General features: G+C 44.9%; 1 protein-coding gene across 1 annotated transcript; it reads left to right on the top strand.

Moving 5' to 3' along the window:
* Positions 1-44: 44 nt before the first annotated feature.
* LOC137888048 (laminin subunit beta-1-like) lies at positions 45-16,422 on the top strand (the record flags this gene model as incomplete). The annotated part of the gene is made up of 29 exons (XM_068731318.1): positions 45-230; positions 368-431; positions 1,073-1,275; positions 1,901-2,021; positions 2,490-2,678; positions 4,514-4,690; positions 5,428-5,540; positions 5,666-5,745; positions 5,907-6,042; positions 6,112-6,270; positions 6,648-6,781; positions 6,899-7,019; positions 7,375-7,561; positions 7,740-7,883; positions 7,966-8,197; positions 8,283-8,446; positions 8,677-8,901; positions 9,288-9,505; positions 10,214-10,310; positions 12,188-12,557; positions 12,635-12,819; positions 13,244-13,485; positions 13,614-13,820; positions 13,903-14,047; positions 14,141-14,348; positions 14,873-15,014; positions 15,144-15,320; positions 15,478-15,637; positions 15,769-16,422. Coding segments are annotated over 29 exons (4,923 nt in total), but the record flags the coding sequence as incomplete, so codon positions are not given.
* Positions 16,423-16,518: the final 96 nt, after the last annotated feature.

Raw genomic sequence — 16,518 nt, 5'->3', positions numbered from 1 at the left:
TCAGTGATTTTTTTTTTTTTTCCGGCCGTTTCTTTTGACAGACGTTTCGGCCGGCTGCAATGGTGATCGAGCGCTCCATGGACTTTGGGAAAACGTGGCAGGTTTATCGTTACTTCGCCTCCGACTGTAAGTTGTCCTTCCCCGACGTGTCCGATGAGCCGATGGTCAAAGTGGACGAAATCATCTGCGACTCCCGTTACTCCAACTTCGAACCATCCACAGAGGGAGAAGTGAGTATTTAAGTGTATTTTTAGTATTTATAGTATTTTTTCTATTGAATGTCTGGTTGATTTTAAGGATAAATAGCCGCTCACAAAAGTCCCTTTCAATACAAACTTTAAACTGTTTTTTTTTTGTACTCTTTTAGGTGATATTTCGGGCGCTGGACCCCGTCTTTAAGATCGAGGACCCCTACAGTCTGAAGATACAGAGTGAGCTGATCCTTAATTTGCCTTTAAAACCTTTTATTGTTGTGTTTTTAAAGTCGGTGGTCCGTCATCACAGGTTGCATAAAATCCTCCAGTAATTCACAAGATAAAAGCAAAAGATCGAGCAAATTCTGAAATAAATAAATATTATTTTGTGTTGCTGAAGGATTTTTTGTCCTTTTTTAAATTTTAATTTCTGGAGTAAAAATCTATATGTTTGGATATACTGCCAGAGATTCGGAGGCTACATCATGTGAAGGTTTCATTCACTTAAACAAAAATTATGGATGGATGGAGGAAAATGATACGTCGGCTGAGGTAGTTATGTTCCCAAAAAACGAAAGAAATCACATGACCATATTGAGGGGATTTCCAGTATCAGACGGGAGGAGCGCTGCGTTGGAATTTCACATGTTGGAGCGACTTGGCCTTCGTGCACTCGCCTACATCCAGACTGAGACACACACACACACACACACTCACACACACATGCAGAGGCCTCATGTTAAGTATGTGGTGAATACTGTGGGCGTGTGAGGAACAAAGGCAGCGTCTTTGAGGTGGGGAAAAAAGGGAAAAAGAATCTGTAAAAAGATGTGTTATACCCAACACTCTTAATTTCCTGTGTGTGTGTGTGTGTGCAGACATGCTGAAGATCACTAACCTCCGGGTGAAGTTCTTGAGGCTCCACACGTTGGGCGACAACCTGCTCGACTCCCGCGAGGAAGTGACGGAGAAGTACTATTACGCCCTCTATGACATGGTTGTACGCGGGAACTGCTTCTGCTACGGTCACGCCTCCGAATGCGCCCCGATCGATGGAGCACCGACCAGTGCTGAGGGCATGGTACATCTAAACACACACTGTCAGATTCAAATAAATAGGGAAACATTTCATAGAAAAAAGATGGACTTAAAGTCCTGAAAGTGCTCCGAAAAAAAAGGGAAAATTGAATATCTACAATTTCATGTTATAACTGTAACTGTTCATCTGGTGATGAAGATCGTGTGACATGATTGAAAGCTCCAGAACAAGCTACTAAATGGACCTTTTGGTTAACTTGTTTTGTCAACAGAGAGTTGCACTGTTTTCACAACCCAGCGACAATAAATCATAATCACAAACATGTTCTGTAGCCTTTTATCAGATCGGAAGAAATCTCACCACATGGTCCATTTAGTAGCTGTTCTGGAGCTTTCGATCATATCACATGATCTTCATCGGTAGAGTCCATCTTACTAAATGGAGTGAGTAAGTTAGTGAGCTAACTTTCTTAACTGCGAAGTATGAAGAATGAACGTTCAATGAACCTCAGTTTTTAGGTTTAGCTTCCAGCAAGTCACTTTATATTTATAACTATAACATGTTTTCCGTTCATGTTTTTTTTCTTAGTCAAAAAGACTGGTACTACGAATGATGTTGATTTATGTTGTGTGTGTGTGTGTGTGTGTGTGTGTGTGTGTGTGTGTAGGTCCATGGCCGCTGTGTGTGTAATCACAACACCGAGGGACTGAACTGTGAGCGCTGTCAGGACTTTTACCACGATTTGCCTTGGAGACCCGCGGAGGGCCGAAACAGCCACGCCTGCAAGAGTACGAACACAAACATGAACGTAGATTTCACTTCTCTCTCTGTTTTTCTGTCTTTGGCTCTGTGCCTGTTCAACATTTAGTCAAGTGAGCTCTCTCGCTCGCTTGACTAAAGTTTGACGAGAAGATTAACCGCCACTCTCACGTTTGTACGTTAAGTGTGAAGCTGGAGTCAGCAGGTTAGCTTAGCTTAGCATAAAGCCTGTAAACAGGGGGCAACTAGCTATCCAGGGAAACTGTGATTGGCATGTTTCACTTTTTTTATACACTAAATTATTCATCGAGCACATAATCGGGAGATCAATCAATACTGAAAATGATACTCGCACCTCTATACTGTACAACGCAGATGAAAACAATGAGATAAGAAATAAATACAAGTCTACACACTCCTGTGTTTATAGGAATTCAATATAAAATGCACATTTTGACAAAAAAAAAAACGGCAGTAAATGTGACTTTGTTCCTCAGAGTGTGAGTGTAACCAGCACTCCACATCGTGCCACTTCGACCTGGCCATGTACATGACGACCGGCAACATGAGTGGAGGCGTGTGCGACGACTGTCGACACAACACGGTGGGCCGGCAGTGCGAGCAGTGTGCACCCTTCTACTACCAGCACCCAAACCGCGACCTGAGGGACCCCAACGTCTGCGAGCGTGAGTCACCCCCTGCCTCAACTCTGAACCCCCACTGAGAGTTCTGCACTCGTTGTTCCTCTTTACGACCACGCTCTACTCATTAGATGGACTGTTAGAATACATGTTGGTGTCCTCCTCCGGGACATGTTTCTTCCTCAGACGAGCACCACCTGGATCTGCGGCCTTTGAAGTGAAGAGCAGAAAGTAGCTGTTGTTGCGTCGTGATTGTAATTACCGACTGAGTGCTGGGCACAAGTGGAAATAGTGCTGTAAAATGGAACACAGCCTCCCCCTCTCTTTTCCTCCCCATGAGACTCATCTTTTAAATCACACACTGTTCTTGCAGCCCTTGTCCATTCTCACTCACAGATAACTAACTGGTGATGTAATGACATTTCCTCCAGTGCCTAGTTCAGACCAACATTTCATTGTTGCACACGAGAAATTTGGACAGGCTGCCATGACATTTGTTGAGCACAGTCATGCTTTCAAGCGTGAAATTTGAATCTTCACTCTTGTGCCTTTTAGATAAGACTCACTGTGTGTTCAGCAGTGGTGGAATAAGTACTCGGATGTTACTGAAAGACTTTACTTAAAGGGCCAGTGTGTAGGATTTGGTGGCATCTGACAAAAGCAAACGTTCCTGTCTAGAGCCAGTGTTTGGTTTGTCCTTTCTGGGCTACTGTAGAAACATGGCGGCTTCGTGCAGAGGATCTGCTCCGCATGTAGATGTAAATGACTCATTCTGAGGTAACACTCTTATTTTCGGGTGATTATACACAAAAATACTTAATGATAGTGTTATCCATTCCTGCCAACTGGTCCCCCTAAATGCTACACACTGTACTTTTAAGTAAAAGTAGCATTACTACAGTGTAAAAATACTTTATAGTAAAAGTACTGCATTTAATATTGTACTTAAGTAATAGCACAAAATGATCAATTATCAGTTATTAAAATATACGAAAAGTAAAAGTAGCCACGTCATTAGGATGAGTGGCCCTTTAAGAATAATCTTCATTGTAATATTGGATTATAATTATTAATGCATGTATTTGTACATTGCAGCAGGTAAAGGCGGAGCTACTTGTAACTTCTTTAAATATTGCTCGCTTGTGAATTTTGCTCCTCGTCTTTTTAGTTGGTTATATTGAAAAATAAAAGTCGTTTTTTTTTTTTTAATAATAATAAATGCTGTGGAGTAAAAAATACAATATTTGCCTCTGACGTGTAGTGGAGTAACAGTTACATAACATGGAAATACTAAGTACAAGTACCTCAAAAATGTAGTTAGGCGTCATCATGTGACGGCCCTCTACTGGTGTTCAGAGAGAGCGAAGCGAAGAGGTGGCGGAACGCATCGGCAAATTGATGGTTTGAATCGCTTTCAATGTGACTTAAATTAACATTATGTAACATCACAAACATTACAAACTATTTCCAGAACATGATGATGTTACAAGTCATGTGTCCTGGAGATTGTAAACAACATAATGCAATAGAATACATGTTAATACACTAGATTACTTTATAGACGTGAAGTGGGTGGTTATATTGTAATGTATCAGTATATGCATGCACACACTGTATATATATATATATATATATATATATGTATATACATACAGTATATATGGCATACCAGATGTATATGTAAATGATAGGTCATGATCTAGACTTTCTAGTTTTATTTAAAGTCATATTGCAGAGCAGATGTTAAGGTCTTTAAAAAGACATTTTCTATATTTCCCTCCCTTGTTTGTTGTAAAATATGTTAATATTTTCACATGACCATGAGATGGAGGAATGATAAGCATTCACATGTCCACACGATTTCCCTAATGTCTCCACAGAGTGCAACTGTGACCCAGCCGGGTCTCTGCAGGGCGGACTGTGTGACTCGCACACCAACGTGGCAGCCGGTCTGATCTCAGGCCAGTGTCGATGCAAAGCCAATGTGGAGGGGGTGCGCTGTGACCACTGCAGACAGGGACACCATGGCCTGGGACAGGGGCCTCACGGCTGCCTGCGTAAGTCATAATGTGTTAGGCTTCTGTTGAGGCCCTTATTATGCGCCACGTTTTAAATATCGCCTGGAAAGCCAAAGCAGTTATTCACATTTTGCTGTCATATGTGTTCTAGCTCTCCGTGGAAATGCTTGATGACTAATAAGGAAAACTAATCATTGGATGGAGGTTGGATATTGTTTGTGGAGAGTCACTATGAAACAGAAATACCCTGAGTTGTTCCTTAATTTACCCCAGAAAACACACCAATGATATAACCAGAGCTCTTTTAACATGTCCATTCATTTCAACAAGCGAAACCCAAACCCACTAAAACACCTTAAATCCAAAAGTAGTTCATTAACAATTAATAAGTGTTAATTAACAAGTTCAATTTAAGGGATACATGACGTTCCACTTTAGTTTTTTACCCCTTACAACCTCCTTAACCATGCATGTAATCAGTTAAAATACCTATGTATAAATCTATATTACAATCCATTAATTATTCTCTACCCTATACCGTTAATACCTTCATTTTCATCACTATAGAAATGTAATTTTATGCAATTTTTAGGTGGAAGGTTGGTGAAAACAACTTTTAGTTGTCTGTAATATCAGAAATAGAGATTAAAAGTGCATTTTGCTGGAGAACTTGAAATAACAACGCTGACACAAACCATACACAGTGTAGGTAAACAGTCAGACAGACAGACGCGGGTGAATCTGATGCTACATTGTTCGCTTGTGTGTTTTGGCAGCTTGTACCTGTAACCCGCTGGGCACTCTGTCTGGAGGAAACTCCTGTGATTCGGACACAGGAAGGTGCTTCTGCAAACGCCTCGTTGACGGACAAAATTGCGACGAGTGTCTGGTGCGCAAACGCAACCGCCTCAATTAAAATTCTCTTACATTTTTGCGTGTGTGTGTGTGTGTGTGTGTGTGTGTGTATGTGTGTATATAAACAAAGGTCTGTGTGTTCCATTCTTTTCCATGTAGCCGCAGCACTGGGGTCTGTCCAATGACATGGACGGCTGCAGATCATGTGACTGTGATCCGGGCGGGGCTGTCGACAATAAGTACGTTTAAAGATCAATGTGCATATAACAGGAGTCACATTTCACTCCAAAACATATGCACTAAAACATTTCTATTGTACATTTATGAAAAAGCAGAAAAACAAAAATGCATTGAATGTATAGGTAGTGAGATAATATCTGCCAAATCCCTCCCTCCACAGCTGTGACCCTCACTCAGGACAGTGTGTGTGCAGGGAGCACATGTTTGGAAGACGCTGCGATCGAGTGGAGTCCGGCTTCTACTTCATCACTCTGGATCACTACACCTACGAGGCAGAGGACGCCAAGCATGGACCCGTAAGTATCCCATGTATTTACCTAAAACATGTGAACGACAGCTTTGTTGATGTCTTTAATCCCTGTCAGGGTGTGACGGTGGTACCGAGGCCTTACCCTCTGGATCGCAGTCCTACGTGGACCGGTATGGGCTTCGTTAATGTTCCAGAAGGAGCCTACTTGGAGTTCACCATCAACAACGTCCCAGAGTCCATGGACTACGACATCCTTATTCGCTACGAGCCACAGGTAATAAACATCATTTGTGTTTATACATTCAGCAAATAATGTGACATTTAATCGACTACAAGTCTGGATAGTAAGAACAAGAACAACGCTTCATACATATTTTGTTTGAATTGGTGTTTGGTGATGTTGATTTAATGTATTAAAGTTACTACAAGGAACTTCTAACTGGTCTATATTTAATACTGATGCCTCTCTATGACCTATATAAGTAAACGAGACCATCAGCGAGAAGATTGTTTATTCTAAATACAGTCTGACAACTTTTCACACGGGGACCGCCAAAGTCAACACAAAATGAAAGTTCCTTGTAGTAGCCTCAAAGTTTTACGAATGAAAATGACGTAGATATGTGTGTGTGTGTCTGTGTATGTTTGCAGCTGCCAGAGCAGTGGGAGCAGGTGAACATCCGAGTGCAGCGTCCCGTCTTCTCTCCTCCAAACTACTCCGCTCACTGCGGCAGCTCCGTCCAGAGTGAAGACGACCAGTCCGTCTCTCTTCCACCTGGATCCAGGTAAAAACAGTTACCTAACTTCACTGTGTCTCTCTCTAGCAAGACGTTCGCTACACACACACACACACACACACACACACACACACACACACACACCGACTCTCTGTTGTGTTTCAGACACGTGTTGCTGGTGAGGCCGGTGTGTTTCGAGAAAGGACTGAACTACACGATCCGCCTCACTCTGCCTCTCTACTCGTCAGTCAGTGACGTCCAGAGCCCGTACACGCTCATCGACTCTGTACGTTGATTTTCATGAACTCCATTCATTCATTAACCCCATCTCTTTAATGACAGAAAGGTTTTCCTTGTTGGTCTTCCATTGCTCTCCATACAACTGTACCCATGAGGCTCAGTAGCGCTTCCTGTTGATCAGAGGCCTGATTCAAAGTTGAAGCTAATTCCAAACTCTTTGTTGTTGTAATCAGACCCAGAATACAAACTTAAATTAAAGCAGCTGTACAGGAATTTCAATTTGGCACCCTGAACATCTAGAGCCCTCCACTCTGCTATTCTATTTCTTCAAACCTGTGTTTTTTTATTATGGCTTCCATTCCCACTGACCCCTTGTCCTCCTCCTCTTCCTCTCTTCGTAGTTGGTGCTGATACCCCGGGTCAGGGAGCTGGACATGTTCCACGGGATCGACGGTGAAGGAGCGTGGGATACGTTCCAGCGCTACCGGTGTCTGGAGAGCAGCCAGAGCGTCGTGAAAAGCCCCTTGACCGACATCTGCAACGACTACATCTTCAGCGTCTCTGCTCTGCTGCACAAAGGAGCCATCGGTACGTAGTTTTATGTGCGCATGTATATAATGTGTGTTTGTAGAGTTACTGACATTTTCTTAGTTTTTCTGTTCATTATACGATATTATTAAACTACTAGCCCGATGTGACATGAGATTGTTTGTTTACAGGTGATTTTGCTCATAACCTTCTCATAAATCTCACTTTTCTCTCCCAGCATGCCAGTGTGACCCTCAGGGTGCACTCAGCGCTGTGTGTGAGCCCAGTGGAGGTCAGTGCCAGTGTCGACACAACGTTGTCGGCAGGAACTGTGACCACTGTGCCCCCGCTACGTTTCTGTTCAGCCCCGCCGGCTGCAGACGTAAGTTTTGAGCACGGCTGTGCGGTTCGAGGCTAATTCAACTCCGTAACAGGAAGTGTAATGATGATAATCTCACCCTCAGCTTGCGATTGTGACCCTCTGGGCTCCGTCAGCGCCTTCTGCCACGAGGCGACGGGCCAGTGCGAGTGTGTGCCAGGGGCCACGGGGCGCCAGTGTGCCCACTGCCTGCCGGGCTTCTGGGGCTTCCCTCAGTGCAGACCATGCCAGTGTAACGGCCACAGCGAGTACTGCCACCCTCAGACTGGAGAGTGTCAGGGCTGCAGAGACTTCACCACCGGACACCACTGTGAGAGGTTTGGCACCGGAAAGCTAAATCGAGAGGCATTACGATCACGGGATGTGGGAGTCTCTCTAGCTTACCTGTTCCTTTACTTCCAGGTGTCTGGGCGGTTATCATGGCGACCCAGAGCTGGGTTCAGGTGGCCACTGCCGTCCCTGTATGTGCCCCGATGGTCCGCGCAGTGGACGCCAGTTTTCTGACAGCTGTTACCTTCTGGCTACCACTAACCAGCTGGTGTGTGTGTGCAGCCCTGGCTACAAAGGTATAGAAACACACACACACACACACACACACACACACACACACACACAGACAGACCATAATTAGTAATAGCAGATTTGTTTTTATGTAAGCAGCTCAAAGCATCGCGTTACAGTTCATGTCATCGCGTCGTCACATGTTAGAAACCCAAACAACACTTGAGGCCTCCTCTAATTAGCCCTCTGAACTTGAAAAACATGAATTCACTTCCTGTTTCCTTTCCTCGTCCAGGTGCCAGGTGTGACGAGTGTGCCCCCGGTTATTTCGGGAACCCTTTGGTGCCCGGTGGGCGCTGCATGCCCTGTCAGTGTAACAGCAACATCGACATGCACGACCCGGGGTCCTGTGACGCTCGGACGGGCGCCTGTCTCAAATGCCTGTACCACACTGAGGGCTACGGGTGTCAGCACTGCAAACAGGGTTACTATGGCGACGCTGCCACTCAGACCTGCTGGAGTGAGTACAGCTGTTGGTGTTGGTGATGTGACACCACTGTATGTATGGGTACATGTATATGATTCATCTGCAAAGGGATGATACTATATAGACCGGTTTAGCACTAATTGATCATTTAATTTCTGTATACATAGAAGTACAACACTTTTGTCAAGAAAGTAGGCCAATACTTGGTTGTAGGATTTATGTTAATCTTCCATATCGATATAATTAACATCCTCAAGTATCAGTTGGGCCGTAGCATCAATCTCATCTCACAGTGTGTTTGAGGGCAAACATCAGTGTTTCTTTTGATATGATGAATTCTCACACAAACAAATCAAACGTGGGTAAAAGCTTTCGAACGCTTGTTGAACGCTGATTGACGTCTTTCCTCCTCTGTGCAGAGTGCATGTGTAACTTTGTGGGCACGGCACCTCGGGCCTGTTCGTCCCCTGATGAGTGTCAGTGTGACCAGCACAGCGGCCAGTGTCCCTGCCTGCCCAACGTGGTCGGGCAGAACTGCGACGCCTGTGCCGCCGACACGTGGAACATCACCGGCGGGACGGGCTGCCAGCGCTGCGACTGCGACCTCGTCCACTCCTACGGATCCTCCTGCGATGAGGTGAGTCAGACGCTGTGATGGAATCCAAGAGCAGTAAACATCCGACATCTGTCTGCATCATTTCCTGCGTTAGCATCGCAGCAGCTGCTCCGATTTGCTCTCCCACGTTATGATGTATAGCTGAACTGAATCCCAACGCTGCACCACACATCTTGTCTCTCAATGAACGATTGTTGAGTGAGTTTTCCTTCCACAAGGTTTTTTCCCCAAACAGTTCTCAGGGAGAGTGAAGCTGCAGGGCTGCAGTAAGTCACTGTGGCCAACCCATCTAATCACCGAGGCCTGTGTTTGTGTTGTTTTTGTGATGTATGGACTCCAGCTGTTTGGGAATTGCTTCTCTCCGCTGCTCTGTTTTACTCAAACTCACAACTCCGTATGTGGATGCATGGGAACATGCACATAAAGAACAGAATAGTGTACACACACACACACACACACATAAATAAATATGTGGGTTTCTGTGTTTACTGGCTGCTCTCCATCAGAGGAAGGAAGTTTCAGAATACACTGTGGAATAACTAAATACACGTTTCTCTGAGAGCAGCAAGTTGTATCAAACTACAAAGGTCCATTGTGTGAAAGAAAAGACATGAAACAAACTGCATTAGTCTAAAAGTTCAGCTGTTTCATAATCCACCCTCTTGCACACCTACTGTCTGATCATATTTAGTTGACCTGATGTTCTTTGTGTTTTTGCCGCTCCTGAAGATCACAGGACAGTGTTTGTGCAAACCAGGTTTTGGTGGCAAGACGTGTCGGGAATGCAGAGAGCTCTTCTGGGGGGATCCAGAAGTCAAATGTCATGGTGGGTAACACATCACCGCTATATGAACAAACAAGAAAACTGAGTATTAATGTTAAGCTACGTGAAGCTTGTTACACTGCCCTCTAGTGGCCAGCTCAGCTAACAGTGGTCTAAATAGTTGGTTCCAAGTTATCTGTGTTTTCCTCTAGCAAAGCTCTGCCAGGCCTGGACAGCAGCCACATTCACTTCCTGCTTTTTTTTGGGGGGGGGATCTTTCTGACGTCCTCTGGTCCTCAGTATGTGAAACACATTAGCAGTTTGGCTGAGGTCAGGTAAGAGACCTGGCCAGCCAATAACATGCCGCTGATGGCAACGAAAGAACTCCTCAGTTCCCTTGTTTTTATGATTAAGATAAGTGACCTAACATAGGGGGACTGTGTTTAAAACAGCCAGGAGTCCTAGTCCTACACTACTCACCCAATAAGGACATGAACACTCTCGAACAGCAAGAGCCAAAAACATCTCTGTCCTAAGACTTCCTGTCTGTACTGTATTATGTTTATATTTCCTTCTACATTACATCCTCTTTTCTCCCTGCAAGTAGTTGAAGTTCTCATATGAGTCACCATGTTGTAGGACTTGAGCTTTATTTTGTGTTTCCTCGTTTTTTTGTGTGTGTGTGTGTGTGTGTGTGTGTGTATCTATGAGGAAGCATTCCAGCGGTGACTGTGAAGTGTCTTTGGAATTAGTTGGTTAAATGTCAGCAGCAGTGAATCAGTGAGCTGGTGCTCAGCTATCGCTCTCTGAACCCCCCCCCCCCAAAAAAAAAAAAAAAAGTTGTATTGTCTGTTGAACAAATTGCAGAAATGTGCGCCTCACAGTAGCTTCTCATCCTTAGAAGACTAGAGAGGGGGAGTGGAGCTGGGAATGACCTCTCATTCCCGGCTCATGAGAACCAGATGTTCTCCAGAACTCCCAGGCATCCCACTTTCGTCATGCACCAACGCCCAGAGGACTCAGGAATCCTGAGTTATTCCTGCTGTATTCCCTGAAGGTCTCTCAAGCTGTTAAACCAGCTGGACGTCGCGTTCCCTCTGCACAGATGATACACTAACACGCACTGAGAGAAGTGTGGGATTAAGTGAGAGTTATGTGAGAGAGTGTTGGTGATAAAGCCTCTTAAAGCTGCCGCCACAGCTGAGAGGTTGTTATGTCCACATTTATATGTCAGAGGTTAAAATGTTTGCGTTGTCGGTGTCCTTGTCTGCGTGGTGTGATTTAAGGATGATCGCCGTGCTTGTTCTGACCCTAAAGTGCTTCTAAAAACAGGTGTAATGTTTCATCGTGATAATGCAAAACTTCAAACCTTCTGCTCCATAAATCACACAACACACAGCAACACCGATGGTGGAAACCTCTCCAACCTTGGATTCCTTCTTTCTGACTTACACCAAACCTCCTCCTCCTCCTCCTCCTCCTCTTCCTCTTCTCTGGGGATGGAGGCCAGCCCTGTGGAGTGCCTCAAGACTTGGGTCACGTTCATGTCTCCGTTTATTTACTGGAGGTGCTGGAGGTTGAGCAAACTTTGTTTTCAAATGGCTCATTTCCCGAGGGAGACTTAAACACTTAAACACTCGTATAACAGAGTCCTCTAGGTCAAACAAGTTATATTATGAAGTTCATTTTTCATCATTTTGACACTCAAGTCATAGTACATCATGTAAATATGACTGTACAGGACAAATACTTACTACACTTGACAACAGTGATGGCTGACATCATGCACTATTAAATTGAAAGCCAACATTGCATTTTTTTTTTTTTTTGTCTTTCAACACTATCTGGGGCTGGAGCGGTTACTTGAAGTTACATTGTACATTCTATCTGCATATTCCTGTATTCATTTAAGATTCCTGAAATCTGATTTTGTCTTCCAGCTTGTGACTGCGACTCTCGGGGAATCTCCAGCGATCAGTGCCATCGTGCGACGGGTCAGTGTACCTGTGTGGAGGGCGCGTCTGGGCCACGGTGTGACAAATGTGCCAGAGGCTATCAGGGGGAGTTCCCCACCTGTGAACCCTGCCACCAGTGCTTTGCCGTCTGGGACGCCGCGGTCGGCGAGCTGACCAATCAAACTCGACGCCTCGAGGGTCAAGTGACACAGCTCCAGACCAGTGGGGTGACGGCGCCATACAAAGACTTGGTCAGCAGCCTGGAGAGGAACGCCAAAGCTGTCAGAGAAATAGTCGAGAGCAACCCTGCAGCAGTGAAGCTGGAGCAGATCCAGGAGCTGATGCATCAGATCACGTATGTACACAAACAAATCTGTACAACATCTGCAGACACCTTCTTGTTGGAGTTCATTACTGTCTTGTGTCTTACAGCGGCGTGATGTCCTATCTAAACGGAAAGCTGAACACGACGGAGGAGACCTTGAACCTTCTCCAAAGTGACGCCAACGCCACCGACGCAAACTTAGACACGCTGACCGATGAGGCCAACCGGCTGGAGCTGAGTGTCCAGGAGCTGATAAAGGAGGTGTACAATGCCAAGAACGCCAACATCCAGGGTGAGAAAGAAGAGCAAGGAACAGCACTGAAGGCTTTTCTTGATGGAAAAGATGTCTTTTGCTCTTCTCCCGACTGGCTTCATCAAAAGTTTGACTGACGGATGGTTCATCCAATCACCTGCCAAGTATTTTCTGCAAGTCATAGTCATCACAGGGTTTCTTACATGCCCCTGAAGTTGCTTGTATAACCACCAAGTAGCTATTTTCACCTTACAGAACAGCTGAGTCACACTGAACTTGTGCTGAAAACCACCAATTATTGAATAGAAATAACATGCCACTATATTGTCAAGTAACCCGGTCTCACATAGCGTACTCATGCTGACATTCCCCCATAAATATATGATCCATTTCCCCAATTTCACTTCTCAGAGTTCCATGCAGACCTCAGGCCGACTGACACCCTTTTTCTGTGTCTTCTCAGGTGCCATGGACACCATTGCAGCCGCACACATGCAGTCTACGATGGCTGAGGTCCGCGCCAACACCTCCACCAGCAATCCCAGAAGCACGGTGGAGGAATCAGCCACAGTACGGAAAGCCACAGAGGACAAACTGAGCAGCGCTCAGAAGGAGTTTGACCGCAAGCACCAGAGAAACTCTCAGAAGCTGGACAAACTGTCCTCTGAGCTGAATAAATTAGACCTGTCACCACTTAGTGAGAAGGTGAGAGAGGTTTATAAAGAGTCTGTTTTTCTCAGTGAAGTTTCATCTTAATGCCGAACATCGTCGACAAACAGGCTGACCTCAAATAATCACTTCAACTCACTTTGTTTTCGGTTTTTTCTCTGCAGACATGTGGTGGTGCGGCTGAAGGGGACGGCTGCTCTGGCTCCCCCTGCGGTGGTTTGGGTTGCGTCGGCGAGGACGGAGCGCCTCAGTGCGGCGGAGAAGGATGCGGAGGCCTCTTCACGACTTCCCAAACTGCACTCAAGTCAGCCAAAGACCTGGACCAGGAGATCCTCGCAGCGAGTCAGGAAGTGGACAAGCTCTCCAGGATGGTGAGTGAACATGGTAGAAACTCAACTAATGTAGAATAACTTCAGATGTAAGTGAGCTTTAACTGATTGTGTTCGTGGTCAGGTGTGGGAAGCCAACAACCGCGCAAACAAGGCCAAGGTGAACGCTCTGGAGGTGCTGGTCAAATCCAACCGGAGCAAAGAGAGAGTGGAGCAGAGCAACCAGCAGCTCCGGAACCTCATCAAAGAGATACGAGACCTGCTCACCAGTGAGTACATCGCAAGAAAAGTCATTTTTGGCGGTTTGAAGTTTAAAAAGGGGGAAAAAAAGTATCAACTATGTTTTGTTTCTGATTATCCAGACGACAAGGCAGATGTTTCGGTGATTGAGGCGGTGGCCAACGAGGTGTTGGCTCTGGAGATGCCGACCTCGACCGAAAAGCTGCAGGAGCTGACGAAGGAGATCAGGGAGAAGGTCGACACCCTGACCAGCGTGGAGACGATCCTCAGTCAGAGCGCTGAGGACATCCAGGCTGCAGAGACGCTGCTGAAACAGGCCAAGGCTGCCAGGTAACATAATTAATAATGTTTAAGATTATAGGAATATAGGTTCATTTTAGTGAGTTTTTGCTGACTCTCTGTGTATTTGTTGAGCAGACTTTTAAACTATTCTTTCCCCACATGCATGCTATAATTTCCATATAGTATAAAGCTGCCAGAATCCCAAAATACAAATTCACAGGCACCCGTAAACAATTCCAAATCTTTAGTTGTAATCACTGAAAATATTACAGTTCAAGGATGAAAAAAACAATATTGTTTCACCTTTTTATATGCACAAAAACAGCAGAAAAATGTAAGAAATTAAACAAACTTTATTCATGTTAAGGGGTTTTACCCCAACTTGCTTTTGTGCCTTATTCATTGAAAGTCTGTTTGCTTGTAAATCACTGCAAATATGAATAATAATTCAAAAATGTTTACGCTCTCCAGACATAAATGAGATACTGTGTTTTCTTAGATTGTCTCTCGTCTACATATATACATAATAAAGTTATGTTATTATAAATTCATATACTCTATCTGTCCATCAGTGAGGAGGCGTCTAACATAAAGGAGGCGGCAGATGTGGTGAAGGCCGCCCTGGATGAGACTGAGCGTGCTCAGAGTATCGCTATGGACGCCATCCAACTGGCCCAGAACAACACGAAGGGAACCCTGGACCTGCTGGTCTCCGTGAGTTTGTTCTCCACATCCGATAATTATTTTCAAAATCCACAACCCTCTTTTTCTCAGACTGATGAAAGCTTCATGTACCGATAACGGACACAGAACCAGTGACTTCAATATGTGCGCGTGTGTCAGGTGGAGTCGGAGACGGCCATGTCGGAGCTGAAGCTCAGTAACACCACGGGTCGTCTGGTTCAGCTGGAGAGGGAGGTCGGCCTGCTGAGACAGAACAGCCGGGAGGTGAACCGCATGGCGGAGACGGCCGACTGGACCACGGACCAGGCCAGACTGAACGCAGAGGAGGCCCAGCAGGTCGCTCACACACACACACACACACACACACACACACCTTACGTTTGGATTTTCTGTAATGAGGGCCACTTTTCATCAGTCTAACAAGGTGAAGAAAGGAGCATTTTCTGCTGCTGTTCTCCCAGTAACGCTGCTTCGTTTCTCTTTGTGTGTGAAGGAGTTTGACGTGGAGGTGAAAGACAAATTAGTGGAAGTGGAGGACCTGGTGGAGGTTAAAGGGGAGTCGGTGCTGCAGGCGAGGAGGAGAGCGGACGAACTGCAGCAGGAAGCCAAAGAGCTGCTCGCCCAGAGCAGCAGCAAGCTGCAGAGACTCGGAGGTAGCCCTCAGATGTTTACAGTATTTTCATTTACATACTATACTATGACTGTTTTTTTTTATTGTTTTCGACATACTATACTATGACTTTTTTGTTTTTCTTTCATAAGTCATAGTTTACTGTGCTTTCAGAGTTGGAAAGTTCTTATGAGGCCAACCAGCTCATCCTGGAGGCCAAAGCTGCAGAGCTGGTGGAGTTGGAGCAAACGGTGCGACGGATCCTGGAGGAGATCAGCTACAAAGTGACGCTGTACAGCACCTGTGCGTGATGATCGCCCGCCTCAAACTCTTTACCCTCATCGTGTGTACTGGCTGGGATTTTAAAAAGGTGCCAAATGTTTTAAAGCATTTCAATGATGCTTTCAGATAATTCCCTGAGTATTTTATAGCTTTTAGGACCAAACACTGTAATATCTTTGACACTGTCAGCGCCAACAACTTAACATTCATATTGGACAGCTGTGCCAAAAAAAAACCTTTAACAAGTGAAATAAGCTGTACTGCTGCCAAAGACCATTAAAGTATTGAAGTAACGAGTCTCAAAGGAAACCACTAAAAGCCAATGTGACCTCAGTGCTCGAAACCAAGAATGTGTAGAGAATATTGAACGATGTAGCTGTATAAGATATTAAAACCTTTGTATTTAAATATTTAAACATATTTGACAGAAGCAATTTATACGTACTGAATAATCCCAACGATATTAAACATTTGTGGACCAAAAACATTTGTGAGTGGTTTTGTTTGTGCATACGAACAAATATTAAACTTCTATTTGAAAATCAAGTAACTGAAGCGTCTGTCTTTTGTTTTGTTTTTGGTGGAGCGTCAGGACGTTGAGCTGCCTGATGGGGACTTTAATACCAGATTCATTTTAAATGT

Source organism: Cebidichthys violaceus, unplaced genomic scaffold (assembly GCF_023349555.1).
Source record: "Cebidichthys violaceus isolate CVI_PGR_0920_01 unplaced genomic scaffold, fCebVio1.0.p SCAF_509, whole genome shotgun sequence".
In the NCBI taxonomy this organism is placed as follows: Eukaryota; Metazoa; Chordata; class Actinopteri; order Perciformes; family Stichaeidae; genus Cebidichthys; species Cebidichthys violaceus.
Note: the sequence above shows the minus strand (reverse complement) of the source record. Positions and strands in the feature narration are given on the sequence as shown.